Source organism: Hyperoodon ampullatus (genome assembly GCF_949752795.1).
Source record: "Hyperoodon ampullatus genome assembly, chromosome: 10".
NCBI classification, from domain to species: Eukaryota; Metazoa; Chordata; class Mammalia; order Artiodactyla; family Ziphiidae; genus Hyperoodon; species Hyperoodon ampullatus.
This window is the reverse complement of record NC_136923.1, coordinates 45,954,948-45,969,069: the sequence shown is the minus strand read 5'-3', so window position 1 is coordinate 45,969,069 and position 14,122 is coordinate 45,954,948. Positions and strand designations below refer to the sequence as shown.

Here is a 14,122-nt window from a genome sequence, read left to right as displayed (position 1 = left end):
TGTTGTAAGATAGGACCCAGTTTTTCGTTGTGTTGTTTCCCAGCTGGCAGCACGACTGAGTTTGCAGTCGGCCATTCCTCCTTTCAGTCAAGCCAGGTGCCTCTGGGTGATGGCGTACTTGCTGATGAGCAGACTTAGTGGGCTTGAGCATATTACCACACTTCTTTTGCTATTAATAAGTTCCTTGATCAGATATAGTGTGACATTGATTATCATGATGATAAATAAGGTATTTCTTAAGTCTATACTTAGTGGCACTGGCAGAAGCTTGTGGCAGGGACAGCAAGTCCATATTCAGGGTATAACTATTCCAGTGAGGAGAGTGTACTGCCCGTTTTGTACACCAACCTGTTGCTAGATGACTGGCTGGTCCCCCCAGGATATGGGGCCAGGCTGAGGGCTCAGCACTGGTTTCTCGTGTTGGCTGGAGTGGCAGTATCTAGGCCATCGTTGATGAGGAGCATTCCTTACATTGGGTATTAGGATTCTAATGTAAATTTTGGGGAGGACACAAATCTTCAGAATATAGTGACCCAAAGATCAGGGTTGTGATTCACTTATTGATGCTTCCCTGGGGCTCCATGCATCACCCCTATTTTCTGGGCACCGAGAATATCACTAGACATGCTAGGTCATAAGGCCCAGCATATGGCAGAGCAGCTTACACTGCAAGTTGGAATTGCAGCAGAGCCTTTATTCACTCCAATTCCAGTAAAAACTATTAAATTTATGAGTCTCTCAGATAATGAGTCAGAGGGACACATTCAAAGGTGGTATGTATGTATTGCCTCCTAAGTTCACAGAGCCCGCTTTTTGGGTCATAATCAGTAGAAGATGCAATAACGTGTCTTTGACCTGGAGGGATAGCCCAACATGCTGTAGACCATTGACCCTAGGAACTTCATTGAGGACTAGTAGACCATGGATTTTTATGGGGTTTATCTGTCTCTCACATGTTTTACTAAGCCAGCTAAAGTGCTTGCTGCTACCTGTTTCTCAGATCCAGTCAGCCTCATGTCATCAAAGTGCTAGTGTGCAAGTACAGGTGTGATGTTGGTGGGACATCAAGATGATGTAGATCTTTGCGGACTGTTTTGATGGCCAAGAGCAGGATCGTTAGCATAGCTCAAAGGCAAGGCAGTGAACTTTACTGTCTGCCCCGAGTAAGAAACAAACACGTGCTGGCGGTTCTTCCAGATTCATACATAGAACAAAGCCTTTTCCAGGTCAGTAGCAAGTACCACGTCAGGACGATGTTGATTTGCTCCAGTAGAGGTACCAAACCTGAAACTGCAGCTGCAGTTGGAGTCACAACCTGTTTATATTTTGGATAATCCACACAGTCATTTTCTAAGATTCTTCACAGACCAGACAGGCAAATGGGGATATGATAGATTTTATCATCCCCGTACCTTTCAATTTTTTTTTTTTTTTTTTTTTGCGGTACGCGGGCCTCTCACTGTTGTGGCCTCTCCCGTTGCAGAGCACAGGCTCCGGATGTGCAGGCTCAGCGGCCATGGCTCACGGGCCCAGCCTCTCCGCAGCATGTGGGATCTTCTCGGACCGGGGCACAAACCCGCGTCCCCTGCATCGGCAGGCGGACTCTCAACCACTGCGCCACCAGGGAAGCCCTCAATTTTTTTGATGTTGATGTCAATTCCTATGATTTGGTTTTCTATGGATATGGGTTACTATCTTTTTTAGAGAGGGGACATGCCAGGGGCTTCTATTTGTCTCTTTTTACCATAATAGCCCTCACTGCACAGATCAGATGGCCAATGTGTGGATACTGCTAGTTGCCAAGTATGGCTATTCCAGTTATAAATTTAGGAACTGAAGAAATAAGCATGGGGTAGGTCCATACATGTGGTGTGTCAGTGTAATTTGAATTTGGGCCAAAACTGACTATAACCTGACCATCATAACCCAAGAGACAGTAGCTTTCATTACAAACAGGAGTATTGGATGATGAGCTTGCTGAAGATCCCATATTTATTTTTTTATTAATATTTTATTTATTTATTGAGGTATAGCTGATCGTTACAGAGTTTCAGGTATATAGCAAAGTAATTCATTTATATATACATATATATATTTTTCAGATTCTTTTTCATTATAGGTTATTACAAGATATTGAATATAGTTCCCTGTACTATGCATTAGGTCCTTGTTGTTTATCTATTTTATACATACTAGTCTGTATCTCTTAATTCCAAATTTATCCCTCCCTCCCAAGATCCCATATTTAAACTACAAATTTTTCCTTAAGGGGGAAAATACACTTATAAGTTAAAGGATGTGCAGTAGATAGATAAAAATGGGTTTAGATTGAAGTGAAGCAAAGAAAAGCACGGTGTCTTGATTTTCTGGAATAGTATATGGTCTCAACAAGGAACTGTTTGTGAGGTGGTCCAGGGTGAATCCAAATGGGATAGATTAGCCACAGTTTGCATCTTATGTCAGCATCATACTGAACATGGGAAGATCTGCAGTAGAAATAGACAGTGGAGTAGTCCATTGATGGGCGCCGAGCCCAGTAGGACCAGAAGGGGAGGGAGGATGTCTCAGGGGGGTAGGAATGGGGGTGGGGCAGGGGTGAGGGCATCCTGGAGGAACCCGGATTAAGCTAAAGCAGGGGGTGTGGCTTCTTCATTTTTAAACCCCGTGTAATTGATTTCTCACTATGTGAATGTGCCATTCTCTCAATAAGAGACTAGTGGAATCTTGTCTGCAGTTCACACCATTTCCAGGCAGCCTGCTCTTCTCTGCTCTTGAGCTCCCTTCTGTTTCTCCTCTTCACCTGCATACTCGTAACTCCAAATTGCCTGCCTGGCTGACTTCCTCTCTCATCATTTATCTGTGCCATTACCAGATTCATATTCCTCAAATGCCACTTTCATGAAGTCATTCCTTTGCTTTTTCCTTCAGTCTCCCTGTGATCCCTCTCCTCTTAGTTACCATGGCCTTTGTTCCAGGTTTGCTGATATTAGTTCCTTTAAAAATGGTTCATAGCATTGAGAAGCTCACCCCTTCGTATCAGCTTTGAAGTGTAAACTTGTTCCCCTGCCATTCAGAGCTTAGGGTTCTGCTGGGGTTCTCCTTGCTTCCCAGGCACGTTTTTCCTTCATGTGAGCTTGGGCCTTCCCTTAATCCACTTATATATGCACCATCATCCTTAGGAAATTCTTTGAAGGTTCTGGCTGTGAATGGTGCAATTTCCTGTTTTTTTGGGATAACGTGTATCTCCTGTGGGAATGTGAAGAAAAAAAAAAGGGAAGTATAATATTTGGGTTCAGCTGGCCAACTTGAACCAGAATTTACCTCTGTAGTTACAGGGCTCATGGTAGGAAGTTAGCATACATTCTTTGCTTTTTTCCCACCTCAGTCTCTTCTTTGCTGGTTCTCCCTCTTCTGCATCTTCCTGGGCCCTCTGTTTCTCTTACATTGCTGTCCTAACATGATTTCACCTAATCCAGAGTCTTCAGATACCATCTATTTATTGATATGCACCTGTATGACCTCTCTACACTCCAGCCTTATATTATCTTAACATATTCAATGGCATGCCCAAGAGGAATCTTCAAGTTGCCATAAACGAACCAAATCCGTTCCCGAAGTCCACCTCCACTGCCAGACTCCCCCCATCTCAATAATACTTGGATTACTGTTCAGATTGTTTACCTTTTTAACTTGATACCCTTGTAGACCACTAAGAAATAATATTTGCAGTTCCGTCGTAGAACAATTTTGAAGTGTTTATGGACACTACCCTCAAATGTTTCCACGTTTTATTTCCTTCATAGAATGTGAATTCTTTTACTAACTAATGTTTTGCTGTCAGTAAAGTCAGTTTATTCTACTATAGCCTGTGTAAATACATCCTGTAATGTGAAGGCGTCAGGGAGGGCATGAAGAAATGAAGCATCATTCTAGAGTGAGTTTATATTATTATGGATCCCTTTAGTCTTTTATTTCTCCCAGCAGACGTAATAGATATTTTCTTATGTGTTAACAGTCTGTGCTAGTGGTTGAAAAGTGAGAAGTTTTTGCCTTAAAGAAAAGGTATTTCATACTATTGTAATTAAGTAGCACATTATTAAATTTTGTAATAGATAATACAGATTTTAGAAAAAATTGATTCCTTAGAGACAAGTGTGAATTTACTTTTTATACTCTGTAAATTTTGATGGGATTTCTTTTGTATTCTCTGATTTCCAAAAGATAAACATTTCCATTTTCCCTGCCCTCTGTTTCTGGCAACCCTTTTATTTATATGGAGGATTTCCAGGCATAGGGAAAGAACCACTTTTGAATCACCTCAATCTCTGATTGGGTTAAGGTGATCCAGGATTATATGTAAATCCTGTCTCGGGAAGTCTAACCCTAGGCCTCAAAATATCCTTCCACTGTTCACAGACTGTGTGGATAGAGTCTAACACTCATCAGAAAGTAATCAAGTGTATGAGAAGATAAGACGATATGATACAAAAAACAAATGAGATAAACTACAGTATCCCCAGGGGTTACAATGGAGTTAATCAGATATAGACCTTAAAATAACTATGATCAGTATATTCAAAGAATTTGGAAGATGGAGAATTTCAGTAGAGAATTAGAACTATAAAAACAAACAAAGTGGATGTTCAGTAACTGAAAGGGAGAACTCAGTGGATTGGGTTAACTGCAGATTAGACACAGCTGAATAGAGAATTAATATACTGTACTCAAATCATCTGGGATCAATGGAGAATGACAAAAGGATGGAAAATATGGAGAAGAGCAGAAGCGACATAGAAGAAAACAGTGGGGAAATGATGGTTTTTTAACAACAAATGGTGCTGGAGCATTTTGGCATCAATATATTTAAAAAAAAACCCTTTATCTCTAAATTACACTGTACAAAGGAGTTAATTCATGTAGATTGCACATTGAAATGTAAAAAGATAAAACAATAAAATTTCCAGTAGATAAGACACATGAAAATTTCTTCATTACCTTGGAGTAGACCAAGAGTTTTTAGCAGGACACAAGAGCACTGTCATAAAGGAAAGTATTGATAAATTGGATTACCTTAAAATTAAGAGCTTCTGTTCATCAGAATGCATCACTAAGAAAGTAACAAGACAAGCCATAGAGTAGGGAAAAGTATCTTCTATACACATAATCGACATGGGCTCTTAACTAAAATATATAAACAACTGAAGGGCAGATAACCCAATAGAAAAATGAGCACAGATTTGAACAGGAACTTTACAGAACTGGTTTTCTTTGAATGGCCAATTAACACCTGAAAAGATATGTTAATAATCATCAGGAAAATGCACTTTGGTCACAATGAAATACCAATGGATGTCCCACAGCATGGCTATAATTTAAAAGCCTGATAATACAGAATTGTGGCAAGGATGTAGAGCAACTGAAATTCTTATACCTGCCTGTTGCAGTGTAAATTGACTTAATCACTTTGGTAAACTGATCATCAGCAATGCCTATTAATCTGAAGCTAGGCATACCTTATGATCCAGCAATTTCACTTCCAAATATACATCCAACAGAAACGTGTCCATGCATTCAGCATAAGATGTGCTTGGCCGTATTCATTAATTGAAAGAGCCCCAATGTCCATCAACAGTAAAATGAATAAATTGGGGTATATTCACACACTGGAATACCACACAGCAATGGAAAAGAATGTAGATGGAGATCTGCAAATATAATGTCAAAGAAAGAAGGCATGCTCTCAGGTAACTGGTAATATTTAGTCTGGTGGTTGAAGAGTTGAGGGAATGCCAACCTGTTCTAGAAGTTCTCAGCGCATGGGCAGATTTTGTTGACTTTGAGCTTCACACCAAGATCATCTCTATGGGCATTTTGACATGAACTTTAGCATCAATATCTCTAGGGTGTTTCTCTTGGGCCAGTTAGTTTCACCGAAGTGCGTTCCAGGTGTCAGCCTGGAGGGCAGGGACCTGGCTGCCTGGGTCTGGGGAGCCACCCTGGGGAAGGCGGCTGGAAGTTCTAGTATTCATTGTGCAGAAATTCACCTAGTCCCCTGGTTTTGTTTGGCGGCCCCCTCCTTTTTTTTTTTGGCTATGCCATGTGGCTTGTGGAATCTTAGTTCCTCTACCAGGGATTGAACCTGTGCCCTCGGCAATGAAAACGCAGAGTTTTAACCACTGGACCTCCGGGGAATTCCCCTGGTGGCTCCCTCTTTGACTTGGTTTGCTTTCTCCTAGTCTAGAAACTTTCTGTTTGACTTTCTTTAGAGAATAAATCTCCACACTTCCACCTGTGTGCAAGTCTGGCAGTAGTCACCTAGATTCATTGGGTAGAGGAGGTAATCTACAAATCAAACACTTTTTTTTTTTTTTTTTTGCGGTACGCGGGCCTCTCACTGTTGTGGCCTCTCCCGTTGCGGAGCACAGGCTCCGGACGCGCAGGCTCAGCAGCCATGGCTCACGGGCCCAGCCGCTCCGCGGCATATGGGATCTTCCCGGACCGGGGCATGAACCCGTGTCCCCTGCATCAGCAGGCGGACACCCAACCACTGCGCCACCAGGGAAGCCCAATCAAACACTTTTTAATCGGATTTTGCCAAATATTTGTACTTTTGCTCCTTTTCCTTCACCCTTAGTTTTTAGAAGTATCTTTTCAATGCATGGTACCAGGGCAAGTGGTTATCTACTTGGAAAAACAGTGGAATTAGATTTCTTCCGAAATCCATATGATAAATCAGTTTCCAGTGGATTGAAGACTTCCTGTGTGAAAGACACTCAAAGGAGAAGCAAGAGAAAGAAGGGAAAAAAAAAAGGAAGAGGAAGAGGGACAGTTCTGGATCATATAAATAATGCCTCCAAGATCAATAACCCATGGGAGATGCACAAAAGACCGGAACAGGTATTGCACAAAAGAGAAAATATGAACAACAAAGAAATATCAGAATATGCTTACCATATTAATCATTACTAAAGTTCACATTAACACCACAAGATATAAATGAGTAAAAATTGGATACTACTAGATATTGGTGAGGTGGTTGCTCAGGGGGACTTGTACACTGCTGGTGGGAGTAATTGGGACAACTATTTTTGGAAACCGTTTGGCAGTGTTGTGAAGTGGGATATTTGAGGTTCCATTTCTTTTTTTTTAATTGAAGTGTAGTTGATTTACAGTATTGTGTTAGTTTCAGGTGTACAGCAAAGTGAGTTATATATATGTATATATATATATTTTTTCAATTCTTTTCTGCTGTAGTTTATTATAAGATACTGAATATAGTTCCCTCTGCTACACAGTGAGTCCTTGTTGTTTATCTGTTTTATACATAGTAGTGTGTATCTGTTAATCCCATACTCTCAATTTATCCCTCTCTCCCCTTCCCCCTTTGGTAGCCGTAAGTTTGTCTTCTATGTCTGCGAGTCTGTTTCTGTTCTGTAAATAAGTTCATCCCATTTATAATGAGAAAACTGAAGCTTTAAAGAGCTTAAGAAATTTGTTCAAGATCACGCTGTTAGAAAGTGCTAGGGCTGGGAATTATAGCCAGATTTGTTGAAATCTCTGTCAATATTATCAAGTTAAAAGAATGACCTTACTGAAGGAAAGGAGAAAAATAATCTAGAAATCATAATGGGGCACAGGCCATAATAAAGTTTTGGGGTACTGGTGTGGTATTGCTGTTGATTTACCTCTTTTTTAAAGTCAGCCTGACTCTTGGCACAGTGAGAAGTTGGAGGTCTATAGCTCTTACAGAAAGTGGTAGTCTTTTTGCAGGGCACTCAGCATTTAACAACTGGTAGCGTATCCTGTGTAATTGAGCATTACATCACCTAAAAATTTTTTTTAAAAAATTGGCTGTGTAGAACAACGATACTACTTCATGTTTTCAAAACATTTTAACTTAAGTTTTGAATAGATAACTCCTACTCATGGTTCATAATCCAGAAAAATTCAAAAAGTAAGAAATTATACCTCATGCTCCACAGCCCCAGATCACCATCATACAAAATGAAGCATTATTATTACTTGCTTATTCATCCTTCCAGAATTTTTTTTAAATCCAAGCAAAAGTGAATATAGATTATATTCCTCTCTTGTTACACAAAAGCATACTATTTTGAACTTTGCTTGTTTTACTTAACATATCTTGCGTTTTTTCCCAAAATATATGTAGAGCTTGCTCATTTTTTTTGGTAGCTACATTGTAATGGTGGACTGTATTTTATTTAACCAGTCCCCTTTTGCTGGACAGTTTCCACCTCAAATTTTTTCTGTGTGTCATATGTATACAAGTATTTTAATAGGAATTGGAAATGTTTTTTCCCAATTTGTCTTAAAATTTTTTTTAGCTTTATTGAGATATAATTGACATATAGAATTATAAGATATTTAAAGTGTACATCGTGGTGCTTTGATATATACATACACTGTGAAAGGATCCTCCCATCTAGGTAACGCATCCATCACTTCACATATTTTCTGTTTTTGTGTTTGGTGAGAACATTTAAGTTTTACTCTTAGCAAATTTGAACCATATAATACAGTGTTCTCAATTATGGTCACCAGGTTTTACGTTAGACCCTCAGACCTTATTCATCTTGTAGCTTAAAGTTTTGTACCCTTATACCAGCTTCTCACTATTTACCCCAACCCCTGGCAACCACTTTTCTATTCTTAGTTTTCTATGAGTTTGACTTTTTTTTTTTTAAATTCCACATATAAGTAATACCATGCAGTGTTTATCTTTCTCTGTCTGGCTTATTTTAACTTAGCATAATGTCCTTAAGTTCCATCCTTGTGTTGCAGAGCATGATAATTCCATTGCATGTATACACCACATCTTTTTTATCCATTTATCTATTGATGACCAAATGGGGGAAGTATTTTTCTCCAATTTATTTGTCTCTTGGTTTTGCTCATGGTATCTTTTCCTAAGCAGAAGATTTTTTTTACTTCTTATGTGATCCAGCAGTATAATCAAACAGTAGAATTAAGAAAAAGGCCTTGGGGGAAATAAGGACCAAGGAATTGATGTAGAGAACTTGGTAAAGTCTTACAGCAATCTCAACAGCCATATGTATCTATTCAGCTGATGTTTATTGAGCCCTTATTTTGTGTCAGGAACTATGCCCATAAGTGCAGTGATGTTGTGGTGAGAAAAATCAGATACAGTCCTTGCCCTTGGCTATTTTTAAATTTACTGGAATGACAAACATTATCAGATAATAAAAAATATATTAAGAAATTGCAGTTGGGTAAGGGCCTTAATGCTATGAGACAATGTCATAGATTTAATTTAAGAAGTCAGTGAAAACTGCAGTGAATTATGAAATATGTATAGGAGTTCACTGGCAAGGAGTGGAGAGAAAAGCCATGCAGGCAGAGAGGCAGTACCTTGTTGCTGGGGGAGGTATTGAGTTTGAGGGACTGTAAGAAGAACAGTATGACTGTGGGGGAGAGAAAGCAAGTGGAAGCTGGAGAGATAGTTGAGGGCATTGTAAGTTATGATAAGGAGTGTTAAGAACTCCCATGTTAAGAAGAGTGGGGTTCCACTGAAGGGTTTTAAACACGGGAGCAAGGTGGTGGGCAAGATCAGTTTAGATGTAAGGCGTGTAAGGGTTAGACAGAGTAGAAGCAGGTAGGCCAGCTAGGAGGCTCTGGTCATAGAAGAAGGAGAAGGGAATTTGGAAGCTTGAATTTGGTGAGGAGTGGAAAAGTGTAATGGTTTAAGGAGTATTTAATGATTGACTTGGTGTGGGAAGTGAGAGAAAGGGAGGTGAGAAGGATGACTCCTGGGTGTCTGGCTGGTAGAGAGTGATGCTGTATGGTGGAATATTATATTCTGAAAGACAACCAGTTTTGTTGGGATGATAATGGTGTTTTTTGGGGATCTGTAGAGTTAGGAATGCCTTTGAGACAAGCAAAAGCAGATGTCAAGTCAAGTCAGCAGTTGAATGTACAGGTCTGTAGCTTGAGACACCAGGTTTGGGCTGTACATAGGTGATTGGAAAATGTCTGTGTAGATAGGTGGTAAATTAAATCATGGGTGGGGATGAGATGACCTGCATGAGATGGGTAGAAAGAAAAGAGTAGTGGACCCAGAACTGAGTTTTGATAGATTTGAGCATTTAGGAGCATGAACCAACAAAAGACACAGAGAAGGAACAACTAAAGAAACCAGAGAAGGAAACTAGAACTGTATGCTGTCATGATATATAGAGGAGCAGGAGTGGCAGCTGTATTGAACTCTGCTGAATTGTTCAGACAGGTGAAGGCAGACAGGTGTCCATTGGCTTTGATGTCATGGAGGTTGTTGGTGACCTCCAAGCAAGTGATGGGAGTTGAGAGCAGATTGTGGTGGGTTGAGGAAGTTAGGAGGAACAGTGGAGATACAAGGTGTAGATTTCTCTTTTAAGAGGTTTTACCGAGAAAGGGAGGAGAGAGGCAGTGGGGCAGTTGGTAGAAGGATGTGAAAAGCGTTTTGTTAAATGGGAGAAAGTGAATACATAAAAGCAGAAAATGCGTAATTGGCAGTTTTAAGGTTCTGAGAAAGTGGAAGGGAATGTGATCCAAAGCACAGTTGGAAGGAGAGAGAGGTCTGCAGTTGTGATGGCAGGAAAGGAGCCTAGGATAGGACGCACAGTAAACTGAGAATTAGTAACAAGAGTTTTTTTCATGATTCTCTCTATTTTCTCTGTACAATAGGAGGCAAAAGCACTCACTGAGAGTCTCATGAGAGGATGGAAATTTCAAGGTATAAAGAGAAAAAAAAATTGAAGATAGACTGGGAATAAGTCGACCAGTGAAATGTAGTTGGGTCGCTGGTACTGTCCAGTGCCACTGAGTATTGGTGACGTGCACTTACAGTGGAGTGAATCTGCCCCATATTTAACTTGAGCAGCCTCTCTGCAGATGTACAGAAAGTATATAGATCATTGGATTCATCCAAAACATTTGGCTACATGGGTGCAAAGAAAAGAAAGAGGGCAAGAGTGTAAGTGAAGAAGTGCTGATGGATTGGGAGAAGATGTCATGGATTCAATTAGTGGAAGTTCCCAGCAGGCTGAAGAACTGTCACAGTGGAAGATCGTGCAAGTAGGAATAAGAGCAGATTATGGTCAGAGGGCATGTTTGTAATACTTAGCTTGGAGGGGATGCAGTTAAATGCCGGAATCTTTAATGTTGGAAAAGCTGTTCAGCAGATGGCGAGACTGGGCAGGGAGATATTGCGACCCATCTTGGGGAACCGAAAAGGAAGATGGTATTTTCTGGTCCCGCTCCTTAGCTGGGCTGATGGAACAGGTGTCAACTAACCAAACTTCTGATTTGGTTTCATTCCCAGGTGTTTACTAATAGGGCTCCAAATAATAATAAGCAGGAAGGCAAAAGGATGCATAAATCTACTAAGAGAACCACGTAAATGCTAAGTGTTAAGATTTCAGTGTACGTTACATATGTGTATTGTGTCCAGAACCACCCCTTTCCGGTTTATAATGGGAGTTTTTGGAAGTTCTGAGAAGTAGAAGTTGGGTGGGATGAGTGATTGCAACAGAGCTGGAGAGATGGATAATGGCAAGGGAGTCCAGCAAGGGAGATTGCTGTAAAGGGGCCTTTGGAGTCAGGGGACTCATTGCCTTTTAGAGAGTTTCGGGGACTAGGAACTTGCGGAGTGGATCCAGCAAAGGGAAGGAAACGTGGGCCTAAAGCTTTTCAACAATACCCTAAGTAACCAGACTGATGGTTCAGTATGTCCCCTAGTTCTGGATTGGAGGCAGTTGGTTCAGAGATTGATATTTAATAAATACCAATTGTTTGAAGAAGAAATAAGTTTATTGAGACAGATTTCATAAAACCAGTGGACAAAAGGGCATGTGAAATCCAGATGTTCAGATAGTGTCTGCTATCTATATCACCCAGTGCTGAAATGAAACTTTTTCTTTGGATTTATATACACAATTTAATGAAAGAACTGGAATTTATGTGACTTGCCTGGGGTTCAGAGCAAGTTTAAGACTGATGACCAACACAAGTGCAGACAACTTGTGCTTCTACTTTGAATCTTCAAAACACCAAAGCCCTCTTCTCTCCAGACGCTTTTGTTTGTCTTTCATCTGTCATCTGAAGAATGTGATTTCCTTTCATGGGCCAGAGGCAAATGAAGCCAGGGCATTGTTTTGTAATACATTGGCAGAGAGATTCAAAGTTGCCTTATTTTCTCTCTGCATAAATGTTTCGATTTTTCTAAGGCAAAGATAGACTGTGCTTGACAAGTTGCTCCAAATCTAAATGTCAACAAGATGGGGACTGTGCCACCTGGAAACACTTGCCTTGGTGGCATGTTCGGGCAGGTGCTATCAACTGTTTTATCATGAGAGGTAATCTTTTGCATTTCCCTGTGTGTAGACTGGTGATGTACATCGAGAGAGACAGCAGAAAGACCACTCCAGGCAAGGAACAGCAAAGCGGCAATGAGTACCTGTCCAAATGCCTGGACCTGCTCATCTGTCACATCGTGCAGGAACTGCCACGAATCCTGGGTAAATTGGAGTCTCATCCTCAGGCCCCTTGCTGCTTACCTTTCTGCGACTTGGCATTTAGGCATCCCTTCTTTTTTTGTTCTTGCCGGTCTGTTTTTTTCAGGCGAGTGCAATGACACTTTTTCTTGAATGTGTAGTTCCAAAATTTGAATGTGCCTTATCTGTTTTCATAATTATTTTGTATCAGTGACATGAATGAGGCAATGAGCAGGCTAACAGTTACATTGAGTGTCATCTAGCAGTTTTGGAAAATAGAAGGAAAGCATTTTAATTGGTTAAAATTGGACTTAGGCTATCATTTTAGGTAACTTTTCTCAAGATTTCTCTCTGCATAATTCTGAAGAAAAGCTTTTTCCTTCAGGTTATAGCCACAAATTTATTTTTTATTAAAAAAATTTAAAATGCATAGGCATTAACATTTAATATTAAAGAATTTTGATATTAAAGTTCAAAGTTTGAAAATTTCTTTGGTCTGAATAAAAGATGAAAGCAATAATGATTTGCAAAGAATGTTTATTACAGCTAACAAAACTGGTTATTCCACTGTTATTTACAGACATGAAAATAATCTAAGGAATGTGTACGTTTAGTTTAAATCTCATTCCATGCTTTTCCAGCAGATGTAGCTATAAACCAGAAATGTTTAAAATGTTAAATTTGACCTAACCCATTATGGTAAAAGATATTTAGATGCAGAAATTCAGAAAATTAAAGTAATGAGAATATCTTCATGGCTGATTTGACAGTAACTTTTTGCTCCTTACTAATACTGTGGGAGATTTTTGCCTGTTAATGACTGAAAATAGAGCATTTCAAAATTTATTTGGATTGTAACCTTTTTAAAATCTGCAAACCAAAGGCCATGAGCTGGTCAATTGATAGTTGAGTTTCTTATTACCTGACTCGTGCTATCTTAGGAGATGAGGGATTCAGGTATCTAACAAGCAAGTTTTATTTATTATTGGACTTGCCATCCAATGAGAAGTATTAGGAATTGATATCTTATTACTACCATCCTGTTCTATTATTAAAAAATTCTGCTCTATAATCTGTTCACTTGTAATTTTTTAATAACTTTTTTCTGTTTACAAAAGTAATGCGTGCTCATGGTTGAAGTCCGGAAAGTGCAAAAAAAAAAGAAAAAAATCATTTCTATTTTAAATTTCTAGGTGAGAGATCAATTTTATATCCATCCTGACCCCAGAGGCCGCAACTTTCTGTTGTAATGTCAAGAGTTGTGAATAAAACAATGCAGCTTCTACCTACTTCTTTTATTTGGAGATTAATTGCCCCACTCAGCAATCCCATTAGTGTTCAACCCACAGCCAGTGGTCCCTACGTATCTGTGGTCTCTAACCTCACGTGTGCTCTGGGGTGTGCTTCACAGGTGATATTCTGAACGCCTTGGCTAACGTTTCTGGTCGTAAACACCCATCCACAGTTCAAGCGAAGCAGCTGAAGATGTGTCTCCCCCTCATGCCTATAGTGCTTCACCTTGTGATGTCTCAGGTATCATCTTGTTTGGAAAAAAATGTATATAAATGTGACTCCCTTCTTTGTAAACTGGAGCTGAGAAACATCAACTCAGA

The 14,122-nt window shown here is 39.8% G+C and overlaps 1 protein-coding gene across 2 annotated transcripts in view; it reads left to right on the top strand.

The window, feature by feature from the left end:
* The window catches only part of ULK4 (unc-51 like kinase 4), a gene marked incomplete at its 5' end in the record, with an annotated part of 522,486 nt that overhangs the window by 144,604 nt on the left and 363,760 nt on the right, over positions 1-14,122 (top strand). For both annotated transcript variants that reach the window (XM_079713313.1, XM_079713312.1), the window contains 2 exons: positions 12,400-12,533; positions 13,921-14,042. In XM_079713313.1, coding sequence (XP_079569439.1) covers positions 12,400-12,533; positions 13,921-14,042 — 256 coding nt within the window. The remainder of the gene's footprint in view (positions 1-12,399; positions 12,534-13,920; positions 14,043-14,122) is intronic.